Source organism: Lagenorhynchus albirostris, chromosome 3 (genome assembly GCF_949774975.1).
Source record: "Lagenorhynchus albirostris chromosome 3, mLagAlb1.1, whole genome shotgun sequence".
Classification (NCBI taxonomy): Eukaryota; Metazoa; Chordata; class Mammalia; order Artiodactyla; family Delphinidae; genus Lagenorhynchus; species Lagenorhynchus albirostris.
Window position 1 is genome coordinate 159,976,878 of NC_083097.1, and position 27,019 is coordinate 160,003,896.

Below are 27,019 nucleotides of genomic sequence, written 5' to 3' on the forward strand. Positions count from 1 at the left end.
TGGGTCCCAGATAGAGTGGAACCAGGACTGTCCCTTCGTCCCCTTTGGGGCCAAGGCTCACTGTCTCTCTCCTCTCCCCAGGACCAATTCTGACTCTGCCCTTCACCAGAGCACAATGACGCCCACCCAGCCAGAGCCTTTTACGGGTGGGTCCCAGGACGTGCACCAGAAAAAAGGTATCAACGGGGCCCATGGGTGTCTTTCCTGGGGTCAGGCAAGTCCAGTGGCTGACCGCTGTGCTCCCAGAGGTCACAAATATGTAGGTGGACAGACCTGAGAAGGAAGACTCAGCAGGTGCTGTGGGACAAGGGGAGGGGTTCAGGGAAACTTTGAGATGGCGCTATTTGAGTTGGATTTTGAGGAGTGCGTAGGAGTTTTCTAGGCAGAGAAAACGGTCCCTGCAAACTCAGATTGGCTTCTGATTATGGATTCAGGGTATGGCCGTGCAGTCTGGGGGCCTTGCAGATTCTTTCAAATGTTGGGAGCAGCAAGCCTGGGGAAAAGGGGCATTTATCAGCTCGTGACCAACAGTCGGAGCTAGATGTTCAGCTTCAGGTATCGTTTGATCCAGGGCTTCACACTGGATCATTTCCCGGCTCTGATGCTCAGAACCTCTTGGTCCACAGGGTCTGTCCTGGCAACAGTGTGTGGGAAAGAGGCTAACTGTTCCCTAACTCTTGTCCAGAGCCTCCTTTCCAACTGAGTCATGCACACACCCCTGCAGCTGGGGCAGATCTGTGCCCAGGCCTCAGTTCCTCCTTGGAGGCAGGTATGGAGGCAGCATCCCTGGGACCTTCCAGGAAGGTACATGGCATCTTAAAAACTGGGGCAGTGTCACCCAGAGAGGGGAGTGTGACGCTATGAGGCCAGCCCTAGAAGCCCATGTGGGCCTGGTCTGCTCCAGGACACTGAAACCAGACAGTTAATCATTTACACTGCAGGTCCAAACGTTTACCACTTTTTGGGTAGCATTTCACTGTGTGAGTATGTAAACATACCGGGGAGATTTTGCTGATAGAAGAAGGATGGTCAACCAGAACTTCACCCCTTGGTGGGCAGGGGCTGTCCTCATGTGATCTTTCCAGCTCATTGGGCATCAGAGGCGAGACTGCAGAAGGGAATGTCTCCATAATAAAAGCGAGGATTCCAAATGCCTAGGGGTGACGAGAATGGACCTGGTACTTCCCTCCTGTTCCTGATGCTGGGGGCAATTCAGAGGGCGCTGTCTATCCTGAGGGAGGTCCGCCAGGAACTTGGGGCTTTGGGGGTGGGTGAGTGGGCTTCGCCCTCCCCAGGGACTCTTTGTGACCGTGGAAGGACCCCTGGTAGCTCAGAGTCCAGTTGGCCTTGGTGGGTTGGGGGGGGTGGGACACATCACCTCTCCCCGTTGCTCTAGGAGGGGCCCAGGCAGTAACGAAGTCTGGTGTTAGCCTGGCTGTCCTCCCATCCCCCAGTCCAGGTTTCTAGAAGGAGGAATTAACCTCCTCCTTCTAATTATGTTCATAGTGGCGCTATTGCAGCACTGAACCTCCAACAGGGATCAGGAAATTGGATCTCATAAAGAAAGTGTTGAAAGTTTTAAGGAAAGGGGCCTTCAGGCACAGCTGGTTCCAGGGCCTCGACCGATGCCCATTCCAGTCCCTTAGACCTTCTCTCTCCTCCTTTCCTCCTCTGGGACTGGTTGGCATTGCAGCTAACTCACAGAGCCGTAGCTACCACGGTTGGCTCGACCTCAGACTACGTTGAGCTACGTGGCTTGGTGCCAAAAGCCCAAGAAGGGCCCGGCCCCTGAGTGCTGACAGCCCAGAGGGGGAGGCAGGTGTCCACAGGGCTGTAGGTGGGGTGCACGGGGTGAGGCGACCAGTCATGGGAGATGGGGAGAGATTCTTGGCTGTTCTCTGCAGCCCGAGGCCTGAGTGGGTCCTGTGAGAGGCAGAGTTGACACACGTCCTTAGCTCCAGAGCTTTCATTTTCATTTCTTTATAAGTCACAAGTTCTCTGACTTTTTTTTTTTCACTTTTCTTTCTTTCTTTCTTTCTTTTTTTAACGAAACTCCTTTTTGCTTTAGTACAATCCCCAGAAGTCACTGTTGGGGCAGCTTCATTCATATCACGGTCGCGACTCTGTATGTCAGGGAAGTGCCCTCCTGGTGCCACCGCACAGCTGCAAAGATTCCTTTTCTGCTTCTCCTTCTTCTCCAACCCCACCCCACCCCAGTCTTACTATTAACAGTCCCTGGAATGGAGGAGACCACATCAGAGATGGACAAGAACCTTTCCAAGCAGGCATGGGACACCAAGAAGGTAAGAGCCTAAGGGTTTTCGGAAGTGGTTTTCCTTCTTGATCTTTTTTTTTTTTTTTTTTTTTTTTTTAGCACAACCCACGTGAAGATGGTAGAATAGCACCTTGGGGGAGTGTTGCCTTCCCTGAAGTGTGAACCTCGTTCCATTTTTTTTTTTTGGCTGTGCTGCACAGCATGCGGGATCTTAGTTCCCCAACCAGGGATTGAACCGGGGCCCTTGGCAGTGAGTACGCGGAGTCCTAACCACTGGACCACCAGGGAATTGCCTAAACCTCATTCAGTTTTGACCAGTTGCATAAGCCTTGAATACTAATGGCAGGCCTGTTACACTGGTGAAAACCATGTAAAGAATTAAAATCTATGTTCACTTTGGCAGCATGTATACTAAAATTGGAACAGTGCAGGGAAGATTAACATGGCCCCTGTACAAGGATGATGTGCAGATTCACACAGCGTTCCATATTTTTATGTGTAGTGATAGATGTTAACTATTAACTAGACTTATTGTGATCACTGCAGTATACACAAATATCGGATTATTATGTTGTACACCTGAAACTAATATAATATTATATGCGAATTATACCTCAATGAAAAAAGAAAGAAAGAAATGGAAGCCAGGGAAGTTAAGTGATTTGCCCAAGGCTGTGAAGACACTTAGGGTTTAGAACGTATACCTCCTAATTTTTAGCCTGTGATCGTTCTACTAACCCACAGTATTGGGTAATTATCATCGTTTATCGTCATTCTTTTTTTTTTTTTTTCTGTTGCACCGTACAGCACGCGGGATCTTAGTTCCCCAACCAGGGATTGAAATTGTGCCCCCTGCAGTGGAAGCACGGAATCCTAACCACTGGACCTCCAGGGAATTCCCTGTCCTCATTCTGAAACGTAAACTTCCACTCACTTGCACAATAATTGCAGCTTTTATTAGAGTACAGAGTCTGCTTGGAATTCCCAATTGGATTGGGATTTCTGTGTTATTTCAAGGTCCAGAAACAAATTTCTCAAGTTCAACCTACAAAAATGGCTAGTGATAAGATAGAATTTGTGCCATGAATACAGATTTCAACGAATTTTTTAAAAAATTAATTAATTAATTTATTTTTGCTGTGTTGGGTCTTCGTTTCTGTGGGAGGGCTTTCTCTAGTTGTGGCAAGCGGGGGCCACTCTTCATCAAGATGCGTGGGCCTCTCGCTATCGCGGCCTCTCTTGTTGCGGAGCACAGGCTCCAGACGCGCAGGCTTAGTAGTTGTGGCTCACGGGCCCAGTGGCTCCATGGCATGTGGGATCTTCCCAGACCAGGGCTCGAACCCGTGTCCCCTGCATTAGCAGGTAGATTCTCAACCACTGCGCCACCAGGGAAGCCCCCAATGAATTTGAATAGGACAAAAATGCACTAACACTAAAGCAATTTTGAATGTTTTTTTTTTTTAAATTGAAACCCTGTCAGGAACTCGGAGGGAGATGATGAACGAGCAGACAGCACTATGTTCCTCAAAGGCATGTGTTCAGAACGTTTGAAATCAACAGGAAACAACCTGAATGTTCGACAGTGGGGGATTTATAAGGAAACTGTCCTCAGTCCCTCATGTGGAAAGCTCTGTGTGTGTGAATTGGGATCTTTGAAGGAATTTTAAAGGCATGAGAGACTTGTGATAAAACTGGTATGTGGAAAGAGCAGGATAAAGCTGTTTAGAAAGGCACAAGACACGTAAAGATGCCAACAGATCCCTGGGCGTGCAGGACCAGGCCCTGGGGGAGACCCGAGTGCAGGTGTGAGCAGCACTGTTGGCCTTTTTTTTTATTATTATTATTTTTGCGGTACGCGGGCCTCTCACTGTTGCGGCCTCTCCCGTTGCGGAGCACAGGCTCCGGATGCGCAGGCTCAGCGGCCACGGCCCACGGGCCCAGCCGCTCCGCGGCACATGGGATCTTCCCGGACCGGGCACGAACCCGTGTCCCCTGCATCGGCAGGCGGACTCTCAACCGCTGCGCCACCAGGGAAGCCCTGGCCTTTTAATCCCCGTCTGCATGTTCCAGTTTTGCACAAGGAACGCATATGATTTTCAAACTTGGGGGGAGAAACTTAAAAATTCTAACAACCCAAACAAAGTCAAAAAGTAACTGAAACGTCTAGTTGCAGAGAGGTGCGTCAGTAAGGACATCAGGGTCCCTACACATGCCCAAATGTGGTGCTGCCATAAAGAAAGTGAAGATGGCTAGCGTCGTGACTCTGGGGAGGGGGACGGCCCCAGCATCCTGGGAGTGAGAAGATGGTGGCAGAGCCCAGCATCTTGGCCAGACTTCCTTTAACTGCCGCTCAAAACGATGCATCTGTGAGGATGTCAGTAAAGGAATTCCTGTGGATTTGTTGGGGGTGGGGTGGGGGGTGATGGGTGAATTTTTAATACTGTTTAGAAATCTCTTAGGATCCCATAACATTCGTGGAATGCTTTTGAAAAGATTCTTTAGAAAAAGTCATTGTCAAAGTGCTTTGTAAAAAAATCTGGTAATGAAGCGAGTGTTTACCCACGGAATTAAGGAGCCTGTGGCCAAGTAGAAACCCGTTCCTCCGGCATTCCCTGCAGGGGCTAAATGCCTGTTGGTCACATGCCAGTCGGGCCTCCCCCACCCCACCGCACTGGGTATGTGCATGGGAGGCAGGCCTAGCACCCCGCCCCCCCCCCCCCCCCCCCGCTGGTGTGTCCATGCTCCTGTAACAGTCAGCCAGGAGTGTCTGCCCCAGGGCCCGAGAGGCAGAGAGGAATAAGGGAACATGACACAGCCGAGCCCGCCACTGGCATGCCAGGTTCTGTCCAGTCATGTCTGCTGCCATCGGAAGAGAGTTTCCTCCTTTGTCCTTGAACAGGTCTGGGGACCCTGCCTGGAGCCTGCAGTTGTTGGATGGTGATAGTGTCCCGGGTTCACAGAAGGGGAAACAGGGTTTCTCTGGGACCCTCTCCCCGGGGCTGGTGTCCAGGGCGGCCACGGTCTCTGTCCTTGGGCCGCGTGGGCCAGGGAGCACGTCAGCAGCAGGGTCGCCTGTGGGAGTCGCAGCTCTGGGGCACCGCACCGCTGCAAGGCGGGTCAGCAGGGGGTGTGGGGAGCGCCCTCTGTGTCACTTAGGGCATGCGGTTTGAGCCTCCTCAGGCTTCTCCACGTGGTGTCCTTCCTTGCCGTGGACAGAGGCACACAGAACAGAGGTAGCCCCTGCCACTGGAGCCCTGCCTGCCTCCATTCAGGAGTGACACAGGGTGTTAGCCTGGAGTTTTCAGTAACCCTGCCCCCCGGCTGGCTGCTAACAGCCATGGTACAGCCCTGGGGGGGTTCAGATGTGAAGAGTGGGCAAGCTTCCTCTTCTTCCCCAATGCCTGCTCTCACAGGGGACCTGTGCCCACAGGTAGACAGAGTTGAAGCTGGGAGGGGGCTGTAGAAAGACCATCTCCACACAACTCTTGGTTTTGCCCCTGGGTGTGTCTGGGGCAGGCCCCCCCAATGCCATGGGGCCACGAGTTCTTCATCTGCAGATGAACTCCATTCTTGTTGAGCATTTCTTAGCCCTGGTGGGGAGAAGCCATGCTGTGAGGAGGAGCAGTGCACATGAGGAGGCCAGCTCAGCCTCTGCTGTCTTCTCTTTCAGACGGGGTCCAGGCCCAAGTCCTGCGAGGTCCCTGGAATCAAGTAAGTCTCAGCAGGGCCCACCCTGTGTGCCCAAGGCCACCCTGGGCTGCTTGGACGATGCCAGGGCTTCCCCTCCGCTCATGAGGCTACATATCCTGACAAGAGGGACACTGTACCGCTGGCAGCCACCCAGCAAGCCCCACTGCAGGGGGACACGCCTACCCCTCCTTCCCTGAGATGACAGAGCCCCTGTCCTAGCCCCAGCACACTCACCCCTCAGACACACCCTTTTCCTGGGCAGTGGGAGGACCCTCACCCCGGCCCCCATCCCACAGGGATAGGCAGCTTCCTGAGGTTCCACTGGAGGTGCTGACAGTCGTTTCTCCAGCAGGGCAGTGCCTAATTATGGGGTGTCATTTTGCGCCTACGAATTTTTTTGCACCAGCCTTCTTCTGCCCCTGCCACAGCTTTCGTGGGAGAACAGGCCAGCCGCCACCCCAAGAGCTCACCGCCCCCTCTGTCTGGCCTTTCCCCCCAGCATCTTTCCATCCGCCGACCAGGAAAACACTACAGCCCTGATCCCTGCCACCCACAACACGGGGGGCTCCCTGCCTGACCTGACCAACATCCACTTCCCCTCCCCCCTCCCGACCCCGCTGGACCCCGAGGAGCCCACCTTCCCCGCACTGAGCAGCTCCAGCAGCACCGGCAACCTCGCAGCCAACCTGACACACCTGGGCATCGGCGGTGCCGGCCAGGGTAAGGCTGGGCTGGGTGGCGGGGACACTCCCTTCCCTGACAAAGGTCACCGTCTAGTGAGAATGACAAGTGTGTTTGAATGATGACTTAGCAGGGTCACGTCCAGAATGCCAGGCGTGGGGGTGGAGCAGAGTCCACCACTGGGGTTCAGGGTTGCCAGGCTGACCCAAGGGGAAAGGCATCTGGGCAGAGGGCACAACCTGGGCAGAGGACCAGGGCTGGGAAAGCTCATGCCCCCAGGGATGGGACCATGGTTCTTAGGGGGGGCTGGGGGCTTCAGAGAGTTGGGGTGTGCCAGGCTTTCCTCATACCCTTCATCAAGGGACAGGCCTGATCTGTTCCTCTCCCCCACCTCTCCCACTCCCCCCACCCCGACCCCCCAGTCGCCCAACCGTGGCTGCCTGCTTAGGATGCTCCAGCCCGGCCCCCTCCCCTGAGGACGTTTCATGGGCCCCTGGCCTGTCCCAGTATCCCCCGGTGCTGCCCCAACCCTGTTCCTCCTTGGGACTTCCGGCAGCACCGTCCTTCTATGACTCAGGCGGGGACCCTGGAGGTGTCCTCCTCCACTCAGACCCTCTCCCCTGCGTGGCCTCCATCTGCTTGCTCCCTGCCCAGCCCGTGCCTCTTCTCCACCCAGAAGGGCCATCCGCTCATGGCCCTCCTCTGGTCAGGACCTTGCACAGCACCTCAGTTTCCTCCCTAGTGAAAGCTTGAGACCCGCGGGGCCCCCTAATTCCTGCTGCCCATGCCGACTCCTCTCCAGCCAACAGGCTCACCGCCGACCACCGTGGGGCCTTTGCACATGCCACCCCACCCACACAGCGCTCCTCCAGGCTCCTCACCCCGTCCCCTACGCAGACCGCCTCCCCTCCCCTCTGCAGGCCTTCCTGACTCCCTGCCCATGCCCCCGCCCCTGCCCCCTCTCACACTGGGTTGCTTTTCTGCACTCACCGTGCTGCTGTTGAGTCACTATTTCGCTCTTTCGTCTGTCCCCTGGGCTGGGCCTTGATCTCCCACGCCCTTGCTCTGACCCCTCTACCCACGTTGACTGTGGGAGGCGTGGGTTTGCGCCCAGGGAGGAGACAGGATGGGCCCCCGACAGCCTGGCGGTGGGACGGGCAGGAGGGGCCGTGGGGACTCACATGTGTCCCCACATGTGTCCGGACTCGGCGGTCGGTGAGAGCACTGCCTCGCTGTGCCCTCCCTATGTCCTGGAGCCACAGCACAGGTCAGCGCTCAGCGCCCACGGCACCTCCGCCCCGACCGTGGTGGGCAGCGCCACGCAGGGTTTTCTGAGAGAGAATCACACACTCACATTCGTGTTTGCCACACTTCCTCTGACTGCCCCGGGGAGAAGCTGACTGTGAGGAATGGGCGGCAGCCCCTGGGCCAGGGCAGAGCCCCATTGGGAGCTTTGCAGAGAGACTTCAGGGGGAAATTGGCCAGCCTCGGAGCCAGGTTGATTCAGGGAGTGAAGGAGAGCAAGGAGGCCGGAGTCATTCCCGGCTTTGGTGCTGACCGGGCCAGGGCCAGGTGAGGGTTGTTGAGGGCGGTGCAGACGTTCCCTAGGTATTTAGGCGAGGAGATAGAGGCCAGAGTGGTGAAGAGGAGAGAGACATTCTGCCTCATGCCATTTAGGCTGTGTTCTTTTTCCCGTGCCCCTGGCCCCATGCCTGCTGAGGCTCAGCCATCGGGCAGAGGATACTGGCCCTGGCCGTGTGCACCCCACTCACCCACCCACCCCTCCAGGGAAGGCCCAGAAGGCAAAACGAGCAGATCCAGGGGAGCCCCAGATCTGTGGCCCTCCCACCAGTGGGTGGGCAGCGTCCACAGATGCCCGTGCAAGGAAAGAAATCAGAAGGTTGGCCCTGGGGCTGCTGGCCCTCCGGCAGAGAGTCGCTGTTTCCCGCCCCCGTTTTTCTCCTCACGCCTTGGCAGCAGCCTCCAGGGCACCACCCCCTCTGCAGCCCCCCAGCGCCCGCCCGGGAGCCTCGCACCTCCAGCCCGCGCCGAGTCTAAACAAGTACAGGAAAACACAACACATGTGAAAACCATAGATGCAGGAACGAGTGCAGACCCCGAGCGTGGGGCCCAGACCCCAGCCTGCCTGGCTCAGAGCTTCGGCCCGGTAATGTCTGACATGTGTTCGGTTGTTTGCGAACCTGCCGCGCTCCAGCAGCTCGCCTGGCGGGGGCCTCACTCTCCGGGTGTGTTTTAAATCAAGCAGAGCCACCGGCCCCTGGCACACATGGAGATCGCCCCCCACACCACCTGGCCCACCCTGCAGTCAGGACGGGAGCCGGTGGAGGAGGAGGACAGAGGCCTCCGCCGCCAGGAAGACAGTGGCCCCTCTCATCTCCTTCCAAGTTTGCCAAAGTCGTTTCCCTGGCTGCACGCCGGAAGCGGGAAGTGGACAGGCTGAGGTCCTCCTTCCCTGCACAGCTCCGTGGCCAGTTAGCCCCGTGCACAGGGCTTCCATGCCACTGGGGCGGGCTCCTGCCACCTGGGCTGCCCTCCCCTGGCAGCTGTCCCTGCCCACGCTGGGCTTCCCTTCCAGCTGGCCCCACTTCTTTTCCTAAAGTTGATCCAGGTTGTCAAGAGGAACTCAACAGCAAGGCATCCCTCAGCCCTCCCGGCCCAACTGGTGTCTCAGGGGGTGGTGGCCGCCCCATGTGAGGCCAGGAGCTCACGTTACAGCCTAGCAGAGGATTAAAAACTCCCTTGTCTTCAGGACAGACGTCAGAGGCGGCAGCCGAAGGGCCAAATCCAGCCCCCCAGTGTATTTTGGCTTTCTTACACGATTGTGTGTGTGATGCTTTGAATTGACTTTCAAATATGCACGTAAAAACCTGGATGTCCAGCTTCTCTTGAAGCGTCAGGCCCAGCAATGGTGGGTCGAGGTCGTGTGCCTCAAGCTGGGCTAGAGCACTCCAGTTTGCTGCGGGCCCCTCCCGTCCCCGTCGCCCCTCTGTCCCCGCCACTCTTGGCATCTGCCCCTGCTGCTTACCGAGCCCCGACATCTGCTCCCGACGTGCATGTGGAGCGTTCCTCGGCCCGCCGGACACACGAAGCGTCAGATGCTCAGAGAAGACGAGGGAGCAGTGCAGGGTCCCGACTCCCAGTGTGCTCTCAGCAGGCGTCTTCCGGACTCCTCCTGACTAGGCCTCTGTCGATGGCTCCCTTGACGTCGCTGTGTTTGCAGCAGCCTGATTCTGGGCCCAAGGTCTGTGCAGAAACTGGCCCCCGGGGGCTCCGCTACAGGAGCTGTCGACGGTGCCAGGCCCCCCCAGCAGTGCTTAGTGGAGCGGAGCTGCCAGGGCATCCGAGGGGAAGTGCAGGCGTGACCGGGCTCGCCTTGCACAGATGACACAGCCCCAGCGAACAGCTGCCTGGGGTAGAGGGAAGGCTGCCCGTCATCTCCCCTCAGTGTATGCTGGGTGCGTTCTTGCCAGCCCTGGAACCTGCTGCCTCACCCGCTGGAACCGGGTTGATCCGGTGCCCTCCGCGGGGTGGGCCCAGCTCCCCCAGTGAGTCAGGCACCTTCACCTGGCCTTGACTGCGGGCCAGATTCTCTCGGAGCCTGCTCACGACCTCCTGAGGGCCTCGCGGGGAACTGGAGAGGACAAAGAAACTGAGTCTGGGGTGATCAGGCCAGGCCCCCAGGGCTCCCCTCCTGCCCCCAGCATCAGGGGGCCCATTGCTTCCCTGGCACAGTGCCCCAGGATCATCTGGCAGGCCCCAACGCACTGAACTTGACCTCACTTAGCTCCTTCACAGCAGACACATCCAGGGATCAGATTGCTGGGGGAGGGGGCCGGGGTGAGGGAAGGGGTGACTTGGAGCCCCCACCCCCCAGCAAAAGCTCCATCAGGAAGAAGATAAAATAACTGAGTTTCTTGCTCAGGTATCCTGATGGGGTTGGTGCTGCAGCATGCGGGAGTGCATGAGGTGGGAGGAGAAAGAAGGTTGTGGGTGCGTGTTGTGGGGGGAAGGGCTGCCAGATACAGAGGTCAGGGGCCAAGAGGAGATCTGGCCAAAGGAGCAGTTATGGGAAGGGGCACGTTCACGGAATGGGGGTGAGGAGAACGATGAGGCTCAAGAAGAAACTGCAGCATCAGGCGGCACCGATTTGGTTGGAGCTAACCAAAACCCAAGCCATTTTAGGGAAAAAAAAAAAAAAAGGGGGACTGTCTCTGAAACTAGGGAAATGCCAGCGTGGCTGGATCTGGGGCTCAGGTGCTAACTCTGCCCCTCATTGCCCTTGTGGTTACCAGGATGCCTCCTCACACAATTCTGGACCTCCCTTCCTGGAGTTCCATCAAAAGCCCCTGGGCAGGGTCTCATTTGGCCAGCCTAGTCACATGTCCATCTGGGGGCCAATCATGCGGTAGCCCGGAGGTGGGGAAGCGCTGATTGGCAGGGCCTGCGGGACACGCCCCTCCTGGAGGGATGGCAGGATCTGTGGGGAGAGTGTTGGTCAGCACTGGAGGTGGGAGCCCATGCAGAGCTGGGGGACCCTGAGGTCAGGGTATCGGGACCTCAGAGGGGGCATCCCGGGTTTGGTGATCAGAATGTGCCCACTGGCGTCTGTGTGAGCGATTGGACTGTCCTCAGCCATGACCCTGGGTGTGTGAGTGCCCCCTGCCATGATCCCAGTGGCTGGCATCATGCCCACCCTCCCTTCCTTTCAGGGATGAGCACACCTGGCTCCTCGCCGCAGCACCGCCCGGCCGGCGTCAGCCCGCTGTCCCTGAGCACGGAGGCAAGGCGGCAGCAGGCCCAGCAGGTGTCGCCCACTCTCTCCCCACTGTCACCCATCACTCAGGTGCGAGGGCTTAGTGGGGCGGGGGAGGTGGGGCCCGGCTCTGCCTCTCTGGGAGGCCTCACGCTCCTTCCAGGGAGCAGAATCCTGAAAATCTTGCCAACACTTTTTTTTGCTTTTTGTTGTCGAATTTTCAAACACACGGGGAATGCAGAAATCAGTGGCCTGGATTCCCCTGTGTCCATCATGGCTGTTAGCTTGTACCCGTGTGACTGGGCATTCTTTATTATGCCGTTCTCTTCTTTAAGATCTAGTTGCAATTTCCCAAAATAAAATGTTTAGAGAAGGTTCCCCCCCCACCACCACCACCAATTTGCCATGTTTGCTTTGTCTGCTGCTTTGGTAGTTGTGCGTGTCTAGGAGTTGGTCCGTTTCATCAGGTGCCCCACGTGCCAGCATACAGTGGTGCGTAGTACTCCCATAAGCCTTTTTATTTCTGTGAAGTGGTTAGTAACGTTGCCCCTTTCGTTTCCGATTTCCATAATTGGAATCTTCTCTTTTTTAGCCAATCCAGGCTGGTAGAACGAGTTAGGAAGTGTTCCCTCCTCTTCTATTCTGTTGAAGAGTTTGAGAAGCATTGGTATTAGTTCTTCTTTGAACATCTGGTAGAATTCAGTGAAGGTGCTGCGGTCCTGTTGGATCGTCACTGGAAAGTTTTTGGTGTCTGATCCCACCTCCTTACTCAATATCGGTCCAACTCAGACGTCCTTTTCCTTCTTGGGTCCGTTTCGGTAGTTTGTGTGTTCTGAGGAATTTGTCCACTTTGTCTGCTTTTCAGTCCCTAATAGATAATATTGTTTCTTCGGTTTTTTAACATGACCTCGATGGTCTTATCCACCCACAACGAAATTAACAGTAGTTCTTCTATACCTTCCGATGCCCGGCCTGGTCTCGGCTCTCCACGGTGTCTCTGTCTCTTGTACGGTTCTTGTTCAGCTCAGGATCCAAACAGAGCCATGCGTGGCTCCTAGCGGCTGTGTCTTCAGTCTCTTCATCCGTGCCCCCAGCCTCTTCTCCCCTCCCCGCCACGCCCCACCCCTGAGGCCTGCCTTCCCTTTCCGGAAACTCCCTTCCGGCCACTCCTTTCCTGCGTTCTGCTAAGTGTTTACATCCTGTAGCTCCTGGGCATATCCAGCCTCCCTCAGAGGGCAGGAGCCCATGCCTGCCTGCCTGCCTGAGGAACTGTCCGCGCAGACTCGTGAGCCTGGAAAACTTGCCTCTGGTTATTTTCCTCTTTCCAACTCCAAGAGGGGCCCGAGCTGGTCATTGCCGAGTGACCACACAGGAGCCTCCGTCAGCCCCACCGTCTCCAGCCTCCCCTTGGTGCCCAGGCTGCAGGGTGGCGGGAGGGGGTTCCTTCTCCCCGGCAGGACCCCACAGGGGCTAGGTGCTGGCTCCCCGCTGGGCTACCAGAGTGTGGTGCCCTGTGCCTGCCCACAGTGGGGAAACTCCGGCTCAGAGAGGCGGGGGATGGGGGCGGAGCATCCTGAGTCTCTGCAAGTGTGGAAGGGTGTGCAACGAGAAAGGCTCACTGGGGGCAGCCCAGTCCTCCGTGGGCCCTGGGGGAAGCCCGCTTCGCTTCCCTGGTCCAGGGTCTGGACATCCCTCTGTTCATCTCTCACTTCAGTGTCAATCACGCCAGGCCATGGGGGTCCCCTGGGGGCCAGGTGCTCACAGCCCGCTCGGCCCACTCCTTTGAGCATGTGTCCCACCTGACGCCCTCCTCTCCGTTCAGGCCGTGGCCATGGATGCCCTGTCTCTGGAGCAGCAGCTGCCCTACGCCTTCTTCACCCAGGCGGGCTCTCAGCAGCCGCCGCCGCCTCAGCCTCAGCCCCCGCCCCCGCCGCCGCCTGCGTCCCAGCAGCAGCCGCCCCCGCCGCCCCCGCAGGTGCCTGTCGGCCTCCCCCAGGGCGGCTCCCTGATGCCGAGCGCCAGCCTGACTCGGGGGCCCCAACTGCCCCCGCTTGCGGTCACGGTACCATCCTCTCTCCCCCAGTCCCCCCCAGAGAACTCGGGCCAGCCGCCGATGGGGATCGACACTGCTTCGGTAAGCCCGGGGCGGGGCCTGATGGGGGGGCGGGGGGTGGGGCTTGTGCAGGAGGAGCCCAGGGGCTGTGGGAGACCCCCATCAGACCTGCAGGAGGAGTGTCAGGGTGCCTGGCTTTATCTGAAGCCACCTTGAGGCTCCACTTTGAGGCCAACTTGGCCAGGGGTTGGGGCTGCGGCAAACACTGCCTGGGGCTGGGAGCTCAGTGGGGTATTCTCCCTGGAATCCTCAAGCCAAGTTTGTCACCCCGGTATAGATGGGGAAACTGAGGCACAAGCAGGGGTCAGGTGCCCCAGACTTCACCCAGGACGGGCCACCCCACGTCTGGCTGCCAAGCCCTCCCCCATGGCCCTGATTGCCCCCCTCAGCCCTTCCCACCCAAGACAAGGCTTCCTCGGGGGCAGGGAGAACACGGAGCTCTCAGGGCCTCGGGAATGGACTTCTGAGAGCCAGAGGGATGGAGATGAACTTGGAGAAGAAGAAGGGATGAAGCCAGTTCTGTGGTTCCTACAGCACAGTGCCCTGGGCCGGGGGCCTGTAGCTCAGACAATGGGACCCCCTTGCCTGGGGCCAGGCTTGGGGTAACAAGTGCTAGGTTTTGACCCCTGCACCCCAAACCTTCCTGCTTGTTCAGACTTTCACCCAGGTTGCCCTGATGGGAAGGGAGTGGTCACAGCTACCTTTGGCCACATCCAGAGGAACAGGGACCCACGTTTGGGGCCCAGCCAGCCCTCCCCACTCACTTGGCCCATGGCTGCCAGCCCCAGGATAAATGTCATCAGAACATCATGTGCTCTGTGAAGAACAGGCCCCCCCTGGGTTGGCCAGGGCGGGCAGGTAACCCAACAGGTGGAAACCCACATTTCCAGGCTGCTCTGATCCCTCAGAGGGCAGACCTCAGGGGTCCCCTTGGATGGGACTGCACCCCAGCCTTGCCTTGGGCAGAAACACAGCAGGTATGGACGTGGCTCTGACAGTGGGGCTGCCTGGGGCACCCAGTTCCATGACACCCTGCCATGGCGGTGCCTCTCTGTGGACCTGGGGGGACATAGGAGACATGGGCTATCCAGGCCAGGCTCTCGGGTCAGGGCGCTGTTGTCGGGCAGCCCCTCCCCTCCCGTGGGAGTGGTGGCTCCCTCAGGGCTCAGGTTCCAGCGGCCTCCTCTGTGAGTTTCTGTAGATGCACCCAAGCGAGGAGAATGTCCCTCTGGTCATTTTCCTCTTTCCAGCCCGAAGAAGGCCTGAGCTGGTCATTGCCAAGTGACCACGCTGATGTCTCTGACACCCCCACCCTCCTGCACGAGCCCCCTGCCCCATCTGGGCTCAACCGCCATCCCAAACTGCTCAGAACAGGCCGCTGAGGAAATGAAGGAGACATAGCGCTTAAGGAGCCCTGGGCCGGCCGGCTGGGTCTCACTGAACAAGCTCAGAGAGGTCAGGCAGCTTGCCCAGAGGCACACAGCAGGGCCTCACTGGTTAGGACCAGAGCAGGGTCTAAATCCAGGTCCTGGCCGAGCTCGTCCTGCCCCCCCAGGAGTCTGATAAGAAGCCAAGACCCTTTGTCATTCGAGTGAGAAGGTGGCCGTCCTTTGGAAGTCTGTGGACAGCGTAACCCGGCGGACTTGTCCCAAGCAATACCAGTGGTAGTGACTACCCGGCGCCAGGAGCCCTGCAGTGTGCCCCAGGTGGCCTTTGGCTGTCAGCCCGAGGGCATCTGACCGGCCCTGGCCTTCCCTGCCCTTGCGGGTGTGCGTGTTCACACGTGTGCGGCTGTGCGCACACGTACGTGGGTGTGGTGTGCGTTCGTGTGAGTGCTCTAAAACCTGCTGAGTAGAACTGATCCCTCCGCCCCTCCCCAGCCCCCCAGGGCGATTCTGTGAGGCTGGGTTCCATGCTCTCTGACAGAATGCCCCACCCCTCCCAGAGTTGGGTTTGGAGGAAGGGCCCCTTGAGGCCCCGGGCTTAGGTGCCCTCCTGCAGGTGCCCTGGGTATTCAGCTCACCTGAGGGATGGGGGCCCTGCCAGGGGTGTCAGCAGCGAACAGCCAGTCCCGGGAAGCCAGGCCTGGGGCCCCGCGAGCATCCTGACCTGTCTGTCGTCACAGGCGCCGGCTCTGCAGCAGTACCGTACTAGCGCTGGCTCCCCAGCCAACCAGTCTCCCACCTCACCCGTCTCCAATCAAGGCTTCTCCCCCGGGAGCTCCCCGCAAGTAAGGGACGCCGCCTCCCCTCCCTGGCCTCCCCCACTCCAGCCTAGCTGGCACCCCCCCACGTGTCCCCCATCCACCTGTCTGTCCGCCGTCTGTGCCTCCCGTCTCACTCCACCCCATCTTGTTCACTCCACGCCATCTTGTTCACTCCACCGGGGTGGGGACCGGTGAGGGGTAGCCACCCTGGGCAGTGGCCAGGGAGAAGGCACCCTCTCCCGGAGCTGTCACATTCCCTCGGCGCCTCTGTGGTCCACGCCAAGCCCCAAGTGGGGTTGGCGGGCTCCCCATTCGCATCGGTGACGTTGGTGTCGCCTTCGCCCCAGCTCTTCACCCCATGGCTGGGATGCCGAGCCCTGTGTGCGGCTCAGAGCAGGCATCGAGCAGCCCGTGCACCCGTCCCCACCCATGTCTGCCCGCCCTGAGGCCTCCTGCTTCCAGGCTTCTGGAGGTGGAGGCGTGCTCCCCCTGCGTCAGGGTGCAGCTGAGGTGACGGCCAGCCTGTGATGGGGGCTCTGACTCTTCAGCCCCCTCCACCCCTTAGGATGGTGTGTCTCTCGCCTTCAGACTCCCAGCACAGGAAGCAGCCCCTCCAGTGTCTCCGTCCTCTTCCCACAGATGAGACTGAGGCTTGCCCCAGGCAACAGGCAAGGCTAGATCATGTCTATCAGACTCAGGTTTTCCCTCCATACCAGGCACCACAGGACCCCGATCTCTGACACAGACACACACACACACCCCTTCCAGGTTCCTCAGAATCCCTCTTGGCTCTGCTCCATCCATGGGTGCATTCTGTCTGGAACCTTCCATCAGGGGAGAAAGGGTTCCTGCAAAACTGACATCCAGGCCCCAGACTTCTTGCTGTAGCAGCAGAGCCTCCCCAGGACCCCACCACCCCATCCCCAGGCTGAGAAACCTCAGGAGCTACTGCAGTGCCCAAGACCCTGAAGTCTCCCTCTCAGCTAGGGGAAGATAGGGCCTTACTTCCCGGGAAGAGCAGGGGGAGGAGCTGTTCCTCCAGGCAGGACGTGGGCTCCCTTGTCCCCGGCGACATGCCCCGCTGTCCATCTCCCAGGCTCGCAGCAGCGCACCCCGAGCCAGGCCCTGTGTGTCAAGACAGTAGACCTAGCCCTCAGGGGACCTGAGCCTGTTCTCATGGCTCACTGATACAGGAGGGGCTCTCCCAGGGCGCTCCCTCCACCACCCACGGCAGCCAGGGGTCCCGCTGGGACTGTTGGCATGCAGCCCCCCACTCCGCAGAAGGCAGGGAAGGTGCAGTGAGCTCGGGGCCGGCGGGGGGTCAGCCTGGTGTCTGCATACTCTCCGTCCATCCCTGTCGGCTCTGAGCTCTCGCGGCTGGTCTCGTCACGTGGTGCCGAGGGGACGCGGGAGTGGGAGAAGTTGGTCCAGGCAGGGAAAGCGATAGGGGGCGCCTGCCCGAGGTGGGCAGCCCTGCCTGGGGCTGGTGTACGTGAGGCAGGACAGGAATTTAAGCGTGGAGCAGATCGCTCTCAGGAGAGGTTCTCCTGCACCAAAGTGGGCCATTCTGAGCGGAAAGCATGTCGCTGTCTCATCAAGCCCGTGTCTCTGTGTTGGTTTGTCCGTCCGTCAACTGGGCACTGGCCAGGGAGGCAGGCTGCTCACTCAGATGTGAGGATGGGGCCGGCAGGCTGTCTGGCCCCAACCAGGGGCTTGCTTGGGGGCAAACCATGGTTTCCCACTGCAGCTGGATCTCTGGGGACATATTCATCAGCCCCATGGGCCTGGGTCACCCCACGCCTCTCCGGCCCAGCCAGCATCTCCCCTGGATGCACGAGGCAGCCGCCTTGCCCCACTTGGCCCCAAGCGGATGTCGCTTGTGTCCGGCTGCACCCTGAACCTTAGGCAGCTAGAATTGGCTCCTTTGTGCTGCCCCCTCCGGCCCCAGCCCTTCCATTCTGGGCAGACCTTTCTGGCAAACCCTCGTGGTAGCTTCACAAGAGAAACCACATCTGGGGTCTCCTGTGTGTGCCGGGCCTCTCTGGGGTCAAGGCCATGGGGACAGGGTCAGCTGCCCCAGAACAGCCTGCCCCCGGCCTCAGCCACGGCCATCATCTGCCCCCTTCGCAGGTAAACCCAGCAACCTCACAGCCCCCTTCTCCAAACCTGAAGCTGGCGATTTTTAGGGCAGGTGTGGCCTTTTTGCCACGTTGTCTTTTTGGCTTCTTACTCCTTTCGCATTTTTAACTCTTTCCTGGTGTTTGAATGGAATGTGCATTCCCAGGAGCCACCGCACCGGCCGGAGCGGCTGTCCCTTTCTGCGGTCAGTCCACTGAACACCCAGAGCGGCTGGGGGCATTGTGGCCAACTCCCCTCTGGGATGGAGGCCTGAGAGTCAAGCTTTGGCAGCTGTCAGAGAACGCGGGGGCCTTTCTAGAATAGAGAGCTCAAAGCGGGGAGGTCCAGGGCCTGTGGTCCATGAAGCCTCTGACCTGGAAACGGCCGCAGGGGAGCGACTTCTGCAGGGCCACCCTGTTCTACAGAGGAGGAAACAGGCCAGAGTTCCCAGCCGCGGGGACGCCGAGGGCCCTGGGCGGGGCATCTGTTTCCCCAGGTCTGTTGCCTCCGGTGTGACTTGGCGACACACACGGCCATCCCTTTCCTCCCTTCCACATCCTGCCAGACTCTGTCCTGCCATCTCCCTGGCAGCACCTCAAGAATGGGCGGGAGCTCCACAGTCCTATTCTTGGCATCTCCACTGCCTCAGAGGATCCCCAGCCCCCTGCTCCTCTCCCAGGGGCAGCCCCCATCCCTCTGCCCCAGCTGGCATTGGGCAAACAGGAGTGGGACTGCCTGCCATCCCCCAGGCCCCAGGGCCTCGCGGGCAGGCGGGCAGCCGCGGCTGGACAGGTGGGCAGGGGCTTTCCGTGTACCTGTCCTGTGCTCACTCTGTGCACCCTTCCTGCCCACGTGTGTGTGGCCTGCTGCCTGTCCCGCGTCTCCCATGTCTGACAAGGTACGCATCCCACCCTGAACACCGAGTATCTCCCGCCTTGCCCCACTCACACACTTTCCTCTGGGGCCTGTCAGGTGGGGTTTCCGGTCCCTGTGGCCCCTCGTCTTCCATCTGACGACGGCGGGTTCACCCACACCTGAGCTTAAGGAGAGGAGATGGGATGGCACTTTGGGAGAAGTTGGGCGGCAGCGGCCCCCTCCCCAGGAGCAGGTGGTGGAAAGGAGCAATCATCCTGAGAGTAGGGGTGCACCCCTCCACCCCAGCGGGTGTGGGCTCTCCCAGGAGCCCTGAGATAGACGTCATCAGCCTCTCACGTCCTGAGCACCTTCCAGGAAGTTCCAGAGGCCTCCCTCCTCTCCCAGCCCAGGCCGGTGGTGAGGTCCTGGGAGAAGGGTATGGGTGCAGCCAGCCCGTGGGAGAACCACCCCCCCAACCCCATAGCAGCCTCACCCCCTGCCTGGTTTTAGGAACCCTGACGACAGTGGGCCTCTCTTCTGTCTGCAGCACTCTTCCACCCTGGGCGGCGTGTTTGGGGACTCATACTATGAGCAGCAGATGGCGGCCAGGCAGGCCAATGCTCTGTCCCACCAGGTGAGCAGGCGCCCACCGCAGACGCTCGCCAGACCCCGCCCACTCCTCTGCGTGAGCTTCTCAGCCTCTCCAGTCTCCAGACTGCAGAGGCCCAGGCCCTGGAGGGGGTGGCTTGGCTTGGCCTCTCCTGGCGTTTGCACCCTGCCCGCAGAACGAGGCCGCCAGCGGAGCGGGGAGGAAGGGTGGGCGGTGAACGCTGGTAGGGACAGGCAGTGGCTGTTACAGCGGTGCCTCGGTGTGGGCTGTGCACGTGGGTTTGCGGGAGGTCGCAGTGGCTTTGCGTGAAGGCCGGGATTGGGGGCGTGTGGGCACGGGAAGGGTTGGCTGCAGCCTGGAGCTGTTCACTCACTCACTTATCCATCCATCCATCCATCCATCCAGCAAGCTCTGAGGGGGCCGTGAGCCGGCAGGCCCAGGCAGGTTCGGAGACGGGGAGACCCCAAGGCAGAGGGACTCATGCTTGGCAGCCCCAAGCGTACCTTGGCACGGATGCTGGCCGTCCTGTAGGGGAGGAGGTGCCGGCGGTCGCAGGCAGGCCGGCCAGCCAACCACGGCCGGGGCCCCAGGGTGGCCAGCTCGGGGGGGGCTGGCCTCACACCTGTATGCTTCCTGTCCCAGCTGGAGCAGTTCAACATGATAGAGAATGCCATCAGCTCCAGCAGCCTGTACAGCCCGGGCTCGACACTCAACTACTCACAGGCGGCCATGATGGGCCTCACGGGCAGCCATGGGAGCCTGCCGGACACACAGCAGCTCAGCTTCCCCAGCCACGGCAGCATCCCCAATATCATCCTCACAGGTGAGAGGCCGGGGGAGATGGAGTCCCTGCCCTGCGTGGTGAGGCGCGACGGGGCTGAGGTGTCCCTGCCCAAGGAGGCCAGAACCCACTGACCTCGGCTCACTGCTGGGCTTACAGGACACAGGCTGGGGGGACGCACACTGGACCCTGGACCAGGTGTCCGGTGTCCCAGGCTGAAGAGTGTGAACAGGATGAAACCGGTCACTCACCTAGCCCTTCACCTCCTGCCCAGTCCCCTGAACCCCAGTAGCTGAACATGCCGGGGATGCATGTGACTGTGGGGTGGGCCCTGCCTGCTGGGGCTTGTCCCGTGCAGCTGACAGACACGTAAGAGCTCGCGCATGCTGCGTCGGGCCTCCCTGAGCGGCCTGAGCACAGTGCCCAGGCACCCAGGCTTGCGCACGCGCATGTTGAGTGAGTCTTCTCCCAGCAGAGCTCAGACGCTGCAGTCCCCCACCCCCACCCCTCGTCACGCCCCTGAAGGTTCTAGGTTTTATCAAAGACGGAGGCGGTTTCCTCATAAGCCAGGGCTGTCGGGGAATTGAGGGTGAGGCCCTCTCAACAGTCCCCACTGACATCTCTAGGATGGAAGGGGTTCCTGCCCAGAGCTCCCCACAGCCGGAGTGCAGACCCAATGCCTCCTCCCCGCCCCAGGGGTCTGCAGGAGATGCTCTGGGTGTAGAAGCCTTGGCCTTGGAAGTTGTGTGAGAAGAATCAGGCCTCTGTGATTGTCCAACAGCCCAGAAGGAACGAAACTTTCATATCTGTTTCCCAGATTGGGAAACTGAGGCCCAGGGTCTCACCACAAGTAGAGGAAGGAGCCCAGGTGTGAACCTGGGTCTCTGCAGGGAAACCCGGGCTTCCCCCCAACCCACATGCACACGGAGCAGACTGCCTGGCAGAACCTGGCAGAGCCTGAGAGGCCCCTGCGCCCTCCAGGTCACACTGAAGTCTGTGTCGCAGCCCTCATCCCAGGGCTTTCCGGCCCTGGTACCCCGACATCTGGGTTGGGACCGTCCCGTGTGCTATGGGGTGTTGAGCCGCATCCCTGGCCTCCACCCACCTGATACCAGTAGCATTCCCTCCAGTCGTGACAACTAAAAATGTCCCCAGACATCGCAAATGTCCTTTGGGGAACACACTGCTCAGGTGAGCTCCCTGGTATGGCCTGAGCGTCGATGGGAGCCATGGAGGCGCAGAGTCGGGGTGCGGGGTGTCAGGGCCAAGCTGAGCCTTTTGTGTGTACCCCCCACCCCCAGTGACAGGAGAGTCCCCTCCCAGCCTCTCTAAAGAACTGACCAGCACGCTGGCCGGGGTCGGTGACGTCAGCTTCGATTCTGACAACCAGTTCCCCTTGGACGAACTCAAGATTGACCCCCTGACCCTGGACGGACTGCACATGCTCAATGACCCAGACATGGTCCTGGCCGACCCGGCCACCGAGGACACCTTCCGGATGGACCGTCTGTGAGCCGCACGCCCGGCACACGGCCGCCCAGCCCCCGGCTCCGTCACCCCACCGGTCAGTGGTCCCCACGGCGTCTCCCCAAGCCTGGGGACGGTGGCGCTCCGTCCCTCGCAAACGGCCGAGCTTGTGATTCTGAGCTTGCAATGCCGCCAAGCGCCCCAGCCCACCCGCCCGCCCGCCCCGATTGTCCACCTCCCGCGTGAGGCCGCGTGTCGTCGCCCCCGCGGACCCTCCCTCCCTGCTCTCTCGTCCCCATGTAAGATGCGGAAAGCGTGCTGGGCAGGGCCGCCGGCCTCGGGGGGCGCCGTGCTCTGTGACGGTGGTGGGATGAGGTGCATCTTGCGACTGTTGTCCAGCTCTCACTGCCTTCCTTTGTCCCCGGTCCCCCCACCCGCCCGCGCCCCCAGCCCTTGGTTAGGTAGCGAGCCAGCCCCACCCCGCCAAAAGGAGAAGGCGCCGGGGGCGGGGGGTGGGCGGACATGAAGCGGAAATAAACACTATTTGGACTGCTGTCTTTTATATTTCTGAGCACACGCAGAACACTAGACTCCATCCCACAGAGGTGGGATGCGAACATGTGAACGGAGCATGCGAAGCAGCTGCATCCCCCCCGGGGCCCAGTAGGGAAGCCCACGCCCCCGCCTCGCCACCCCCAGCTGGGCCCCTCGGTGGCCACCTTTGCTGCGAAATCCCCACCCAGGCCTGTCGGGGATGCACGTGGAGGCGGGGATCATTTCTAGGGGGTTTTGCGACTTGTTTCCTCTTTCTTTCTCTGTACCGTGGTCACTGTTAGTATTATTTAAAGAATGGCCGAGGGGGCGGGTGGAGGCGGCCGGGGCATTTTTTTGGTTTGTTTCTTTCGGTTTGTATTTACATTTTGGTTGTAGATGAATAACTGACTCCTTCAAGCCAACACTTGCCTGAGAGCATGTTTTTATTCTAGAAATCCAACGTTATAATATTTGTAAGCTAACTGGAAGCGGTCTGCTGCCTGCCCGGGTCTGAGCGGCATCTCCGGCCTTTTTACTTTTGCTCCGTTATCCCAAAACAGAAGGACATGAGGTTGGGCTGGGCTCGCTGGCCTGGGTGGGCACTCTGGCAGAAGCTGGCAGCAGCGGCCAGAGGGGCCTCTGCTCTGATCCCTAAGGGACTTCTGGGAAGGAGCCCCAGCTTCCATCAGGGGTCTCGTGAAGACCCAGCTCTGCCCGGCCTTCCCAAAGGTGCCAGCCAGTCCTCAGGGCAGGCCTGTCCTAGACCCCGTGGCTGGCGGCAGCAGCCGCGGCCCCTCTGTTCTGAGATGCCCCGGAGACGAGCTTGTCCTCAGCACCCCCATCCCGAGGTCCAGCCGACATTCATCCCCTCCCACCATCCCGCCATCTCTTTCGTAGCCCTTCCTGGCAGGGCTGGATTTGGAGGCAAAGAGCAGTGTGCATTTTAGCGGCTGGTTTCCAGGTGCTTCTCAGAGTGCCTCAGGAGGCCCAGGTGACCATCCATCGGGGCTCACTGGCGCACCAGAGGCCATCCGTCTGCCCTGCAGGCCCTGCGAGGGGGCGACAGGGCTGGCTTTGTGTTCTGTCAGTTGCTTTGGAATAGGAACGTCCGTTTCATTCCCTCCGACATCGCATCTCGAGTTCTTACTCGCTCCTCCGCCTGCCAGCAGGGCTGGCACCCCCTGCCTGGTGCGTTTCCGCCTCCGTCGGGGTCTTGGGAGCGCCCGCCTCTATCTGTGGGAGCCAGATTTGATCCTAGCGACCATCCCTCTCTCTTGTTCCCTGGCCGGGCTCTTAGCATGTGGCCAAGTGGCCGCGTGGCCCCACAGACGGGAAGCCCCCTGTCCTCGGTCACTTGGCCTCCGCCGCTGTTGTCTGGACTGGAGTTAGGTTTAGTGTCAGTCCATCCAGGTCAAGGGCCCGTCTTCTTTCCAGGGCTGGGGGCAAAGAGTGAGGACTCTTTCTTTTTTTAAAGAAAAACTACATGTATGTACATAGAAGGGTTTGATTACCATTAGACTTGTATGTAGAACTTTTTTTAAAAAATGGCCTTAATAAAATTACAAGCAACCTTCCTGGATGCAATTTTCAAACAAGGAGTTGGGGACCCTGTGAGGGAGCCCCGCCAGCCCACATTTCCCATCTGCCCAGCAGTGGGTTCTTGGTGCAGATGGGCAGGGAAGGAGGGACTGTCCAGCCCCATGGCCTGTTTCTGGCATCCCTAGGCCAGGAGCACAGGTGACACTGTATTAACACGGCAGCCTCAGCCCATGAGGGGCGTAGGTGCAGAGCTTTCCCAGGGAGGGGATCCAGCCAGGAGCCAGAGGCCAGGCGTCCTCAAAGGGTTCACTGCCCCCTCCTGGGCCTGGGCAGGCCTCTGGGGGTCTACAACAGGGGATTTGGGGTTTTTTCTTAAATATCATTTCTCTACTAAATATTGAATATGAGTAGCCAAGACTTTTAGAAACAGGACAGCTTAAGGGAATCAGCCCTTTGACTTGTGACGTGAAAATACTGTGATTTCAGACGAGCTGCGCCGTGAGGGGTGAGCTGGAGCCCCTGCGTCGTGTATATAGACCCGCTCGCTGTGGCCGAGCCCCCCTCAGCTGTGCAAACCTTTCCTCCGGGAGCGTGAGCCAACCAGCGTGTCCCCACCTGCCTCAGTTTACCCTCTGTCCTCTGAGCCCCCAGGGTGGTAAATTTGTTCCCCCGTGAGGCTCCATGGGCCGAGGATGAGACCTGGGGTCAGCCTGTCTCTGTGTCCCCCAGAGAAGAGAGTTCATGCCCCTGGTCCCCACCCTCCGCCTGTCAGCATCACCCCCTGCAGTGCCCAGGGTTGACTTGGGGAAGGAGGAGTCTCATCGGGGTCACATCCCTGTCACAGGTACCCGTGAGGACCTCCCCCTGCACCGTGCCCTTAGCAGAGGGAAGACAGGCAGCACTGTTTGGGGTACCCTGCAGCCCCCCCCCAGCTTTCCTTGCACGCCTTGCTTCCCCCCAGCGCTCTTCCGGGCAAGAAGGGTAGGCGCCAGTCCCCTGGGGCAGGGGGCCCTGAGACCCTCAGTGGAAAGCTCAGGGGGCAGGTCGACCCTTCAGCAAAATTTGGAGGCCCACGGCCAGTGGTATCCAAAAACCAGTCAGGCTTCCCTGTGGGGACAAGTACACAGCAGAAGGGACCCTAATTGCGTTTGGTCCAGCCCCCAACCCCAGTGTGGTCCACGGAGTTCCCTGGGACCAGGCCTGCGAGGCTGGAAGGCAAGGGCAGGTGTGTGTGTTTGCAGCCCTTTCCCCAGCAACGCCTCCATTCACTGGGAGTGCTTGGCCGGCCTTTGCGGCCTGTGTGCTGTTATCTCCTTGTGGGTGTTGAGGGCTGGGCAGGAGGGTTCTGACGTCGTAGGTGTGTTTGACCTGACTTCTTCAGGCGGCCGACCTCCCAGGAGGGCGGCCAGCCAAGTGGGCCCGTCGTGAGGCCTGTGTGTCACAGTGGCGCGGGCAAGGACAGCTGTCCATCTGTCCGTCCATCAGATGCTGTGAGACTCCTGCATGGAGGGCGAGACGTCCCGTGTCGTCCATCCATCCTGCTGGGGTGGGTGTCCAGTTTGGGGGCTGCGTGCATGCTGGGTGCTGGCCATGGCCTGGTCCCAGGGGACGGGAGTAGGTACGTATGAGGCCCATGGAGGTGCTGGGTGGGACTCAAGCAGCAGGGGTGACCCCCCTCTGTCCAGCCTCCTGGGCCTAATGAGCCCCCATGATCACCTTCTCCTAGAGAAAACTTTGTTGACCTGGAGGCCTCCAGGCAGCTGAGAACGCCTGGGATGGTACACCCCTCCCCAGACCTCCACATCTCAGCCCACCCTGAGCTAGTTCATAACCAAACTTGCTGCCGAACTCCTGCCCCCAACTGGATTCTGAGTCTTCTGCATTTCCAAAGAAGGCATCCCCACCCCAGGGTGCAGGCTGGGTGTGGTGAGGCCTGGTGGGGTCAGGAGACCCCCGCCCCCAGCCCTGACACAGCAGTAGCAGCACCCATCGCCCTCACTGGGTTCTGAGGGAGCTGTAGTCAGAGTCCTCAGGGTGCCCTTGGCGTAGTGTTGGGGCGCAGGGATGCAAGGTCAAGGGTACCTGCTGCTCTTGGGCCTGGCCTACCACCCCTGCAGGTGACGCTTCAGGTGAAGGAGCTGTGGCCACCTGAGCTCCACGCCCCCCCCCCACGTGACCTGAAGAGCTGGGGGAGGTTTTGGCACCTCGCCTACCCTGGGAGGCTTGCCTGGGGTGAGTGGGCAGACAGGTCTGTTTCTGCCCGAGTTCTCCGTGGACCCTGGGCCCCCATCCCCTGGGGGTCTCGCATCCTATGACAGGGGTCCTTGGGACATTCCTTTGTCAGGCCCTGCCCGGCCAGCTTGGCCTGAACCAACTCTTTTTGGCTTCCTCGGCTTTTGGGGGTCCTGGCTGCGTGGGGCTCAGGCACCTCTCCTAACCGTTGGTGTGCCACAGGTGGCTGGCCACAGATAAGAGTTCTACCCCAATGGAGGTGCGGTGACCTGCACCCCCAGGCCTAGGCGCTGGGGTACTCCTGAAGGCGCCGGGGGGCAGACAAGACCCTTGTGACCCGGGCCTCGGTTCCCTCTTGTCATTAGCTCAGGCCCACAGGTCTCAGGGCCCCAGGCTCACCCCAGGCAGGGGCTGGACGTCAGGGACTGGTTCCAGACAGCTCCCTCTGCCTTCTGCCCTCCTGGCCAGTGCCCAACACCCTGTCCCGAGGAGCCAGTGACACTTGGGTTGCCCCCATCTTGCAGGGTTGTGGAATTTGGGGGTAATCGATGCCCAGCCTGTCATTTCTGACCTCCTGCCAACCGGGGACAAGGGGACACAGCTGTGGCATTTGCTACCAGACTCTGGAAGGGAGGGCTTTGGCAGTCAAGGTCCACTGACCCCGCCATGCCCTCCGTTGGAAACTGCCCCTGCCCCTCCAGGGACTGGGCACTGATATATGCAAACCTGCCAGTCCAAGCCCTGTCCCACTCATGTCCCTCTTTCCCCCAGGCTGGCTCTGCCCCCACCCCCAGCATGTGCATTGTGCTGTAGATGTCCCGTGGGCCGCACGCGTGGGTGCCCATGGCGGGCGGGGGCGGGCGCTCAGGGCGCACTCGGCCGGCCCCTGCCCATCCTCTCTGGCGTGGACGCTATCGTCTGTGTACCTTTGCATCCTTTGTAATGAAACGTAATAAAAATACAATGTTTTCATCTCTGCCTCCTCCCCTTTTTTCCTGCCCTCTTCTCCCCTCTGGAGGCTGAACTGTGGGTGTTGCAGGTGCACCAGGCAGGAGCCACACGGGGGCCACACACACAGACACAGACACACGGACACGCAGGCATGAGCCCCTCACACACACACCCCAGGATCCTGGGGCAGACG

At 59.8% G+C, this 27,019-nt stretch overlaps 1 protein-coding gene and 1 non-coding gene across 3 annotated transcripts in view; both read left to right on the forward strand.

Moving 5' to 3' along the window:
* The window catches only part of CRTC1 (CREB regulated transcription coactivator 1), a 78,748-nt gene extending 51,901 nt beyond the window's left edge, over positions 1-26,847 (forward strand). For both annotated transcript variants that reach the window (XM_060144820.1, XM_060144821.1), the window contains 10 exons: positions 82-176; positions 2,218-2,303; positions 5,946-5,986; positions 6,465-6,685; positions 11,377-11,510; positions 13,243-13,554; positions 15,659-15,763; positions 19,260-19,346; positions 19,965-20,145; positions 21,405-26,847. In XM_060144820.1, coding sequence (XP_060000803.1) covers positions 82-176; positions 2,218-2,303; positions 5,946-5,986; positions 6,465-6,685; positions 11,377-11,510; positions 13,243-13,554; positions 15,659-15,763; positions 19,260-19,346; positions 19,965-20,145; positions 21,405-21,616 — 1,474 coding nt within the window. In that variant the 3' untranslated portion in view covers positions 21,617-26,847. The remainder of the gene's footprint in view (positions 1-81; positions 177-2,217; positions 2,304-5,945; positions 5,987-6,464; positions 6,686-11,376; positions 11,511-13,242; positions 13,555-15,658; positions 15,764-19,259; positions 19,347-19,964; positions 20,146-21,404) is intronic.
* Positions 2,663-2,769, forward strand: LOC132518901 (U6 spliceosomal RNA). The gene has a single exon (XR_009540025.1). It is a non-coding gene; the product is annotated as a U6 spliceosomal RNA (small nuclear RNA).
* Positions 26,848-27,019: the final 172 nt, after the last annotated feature.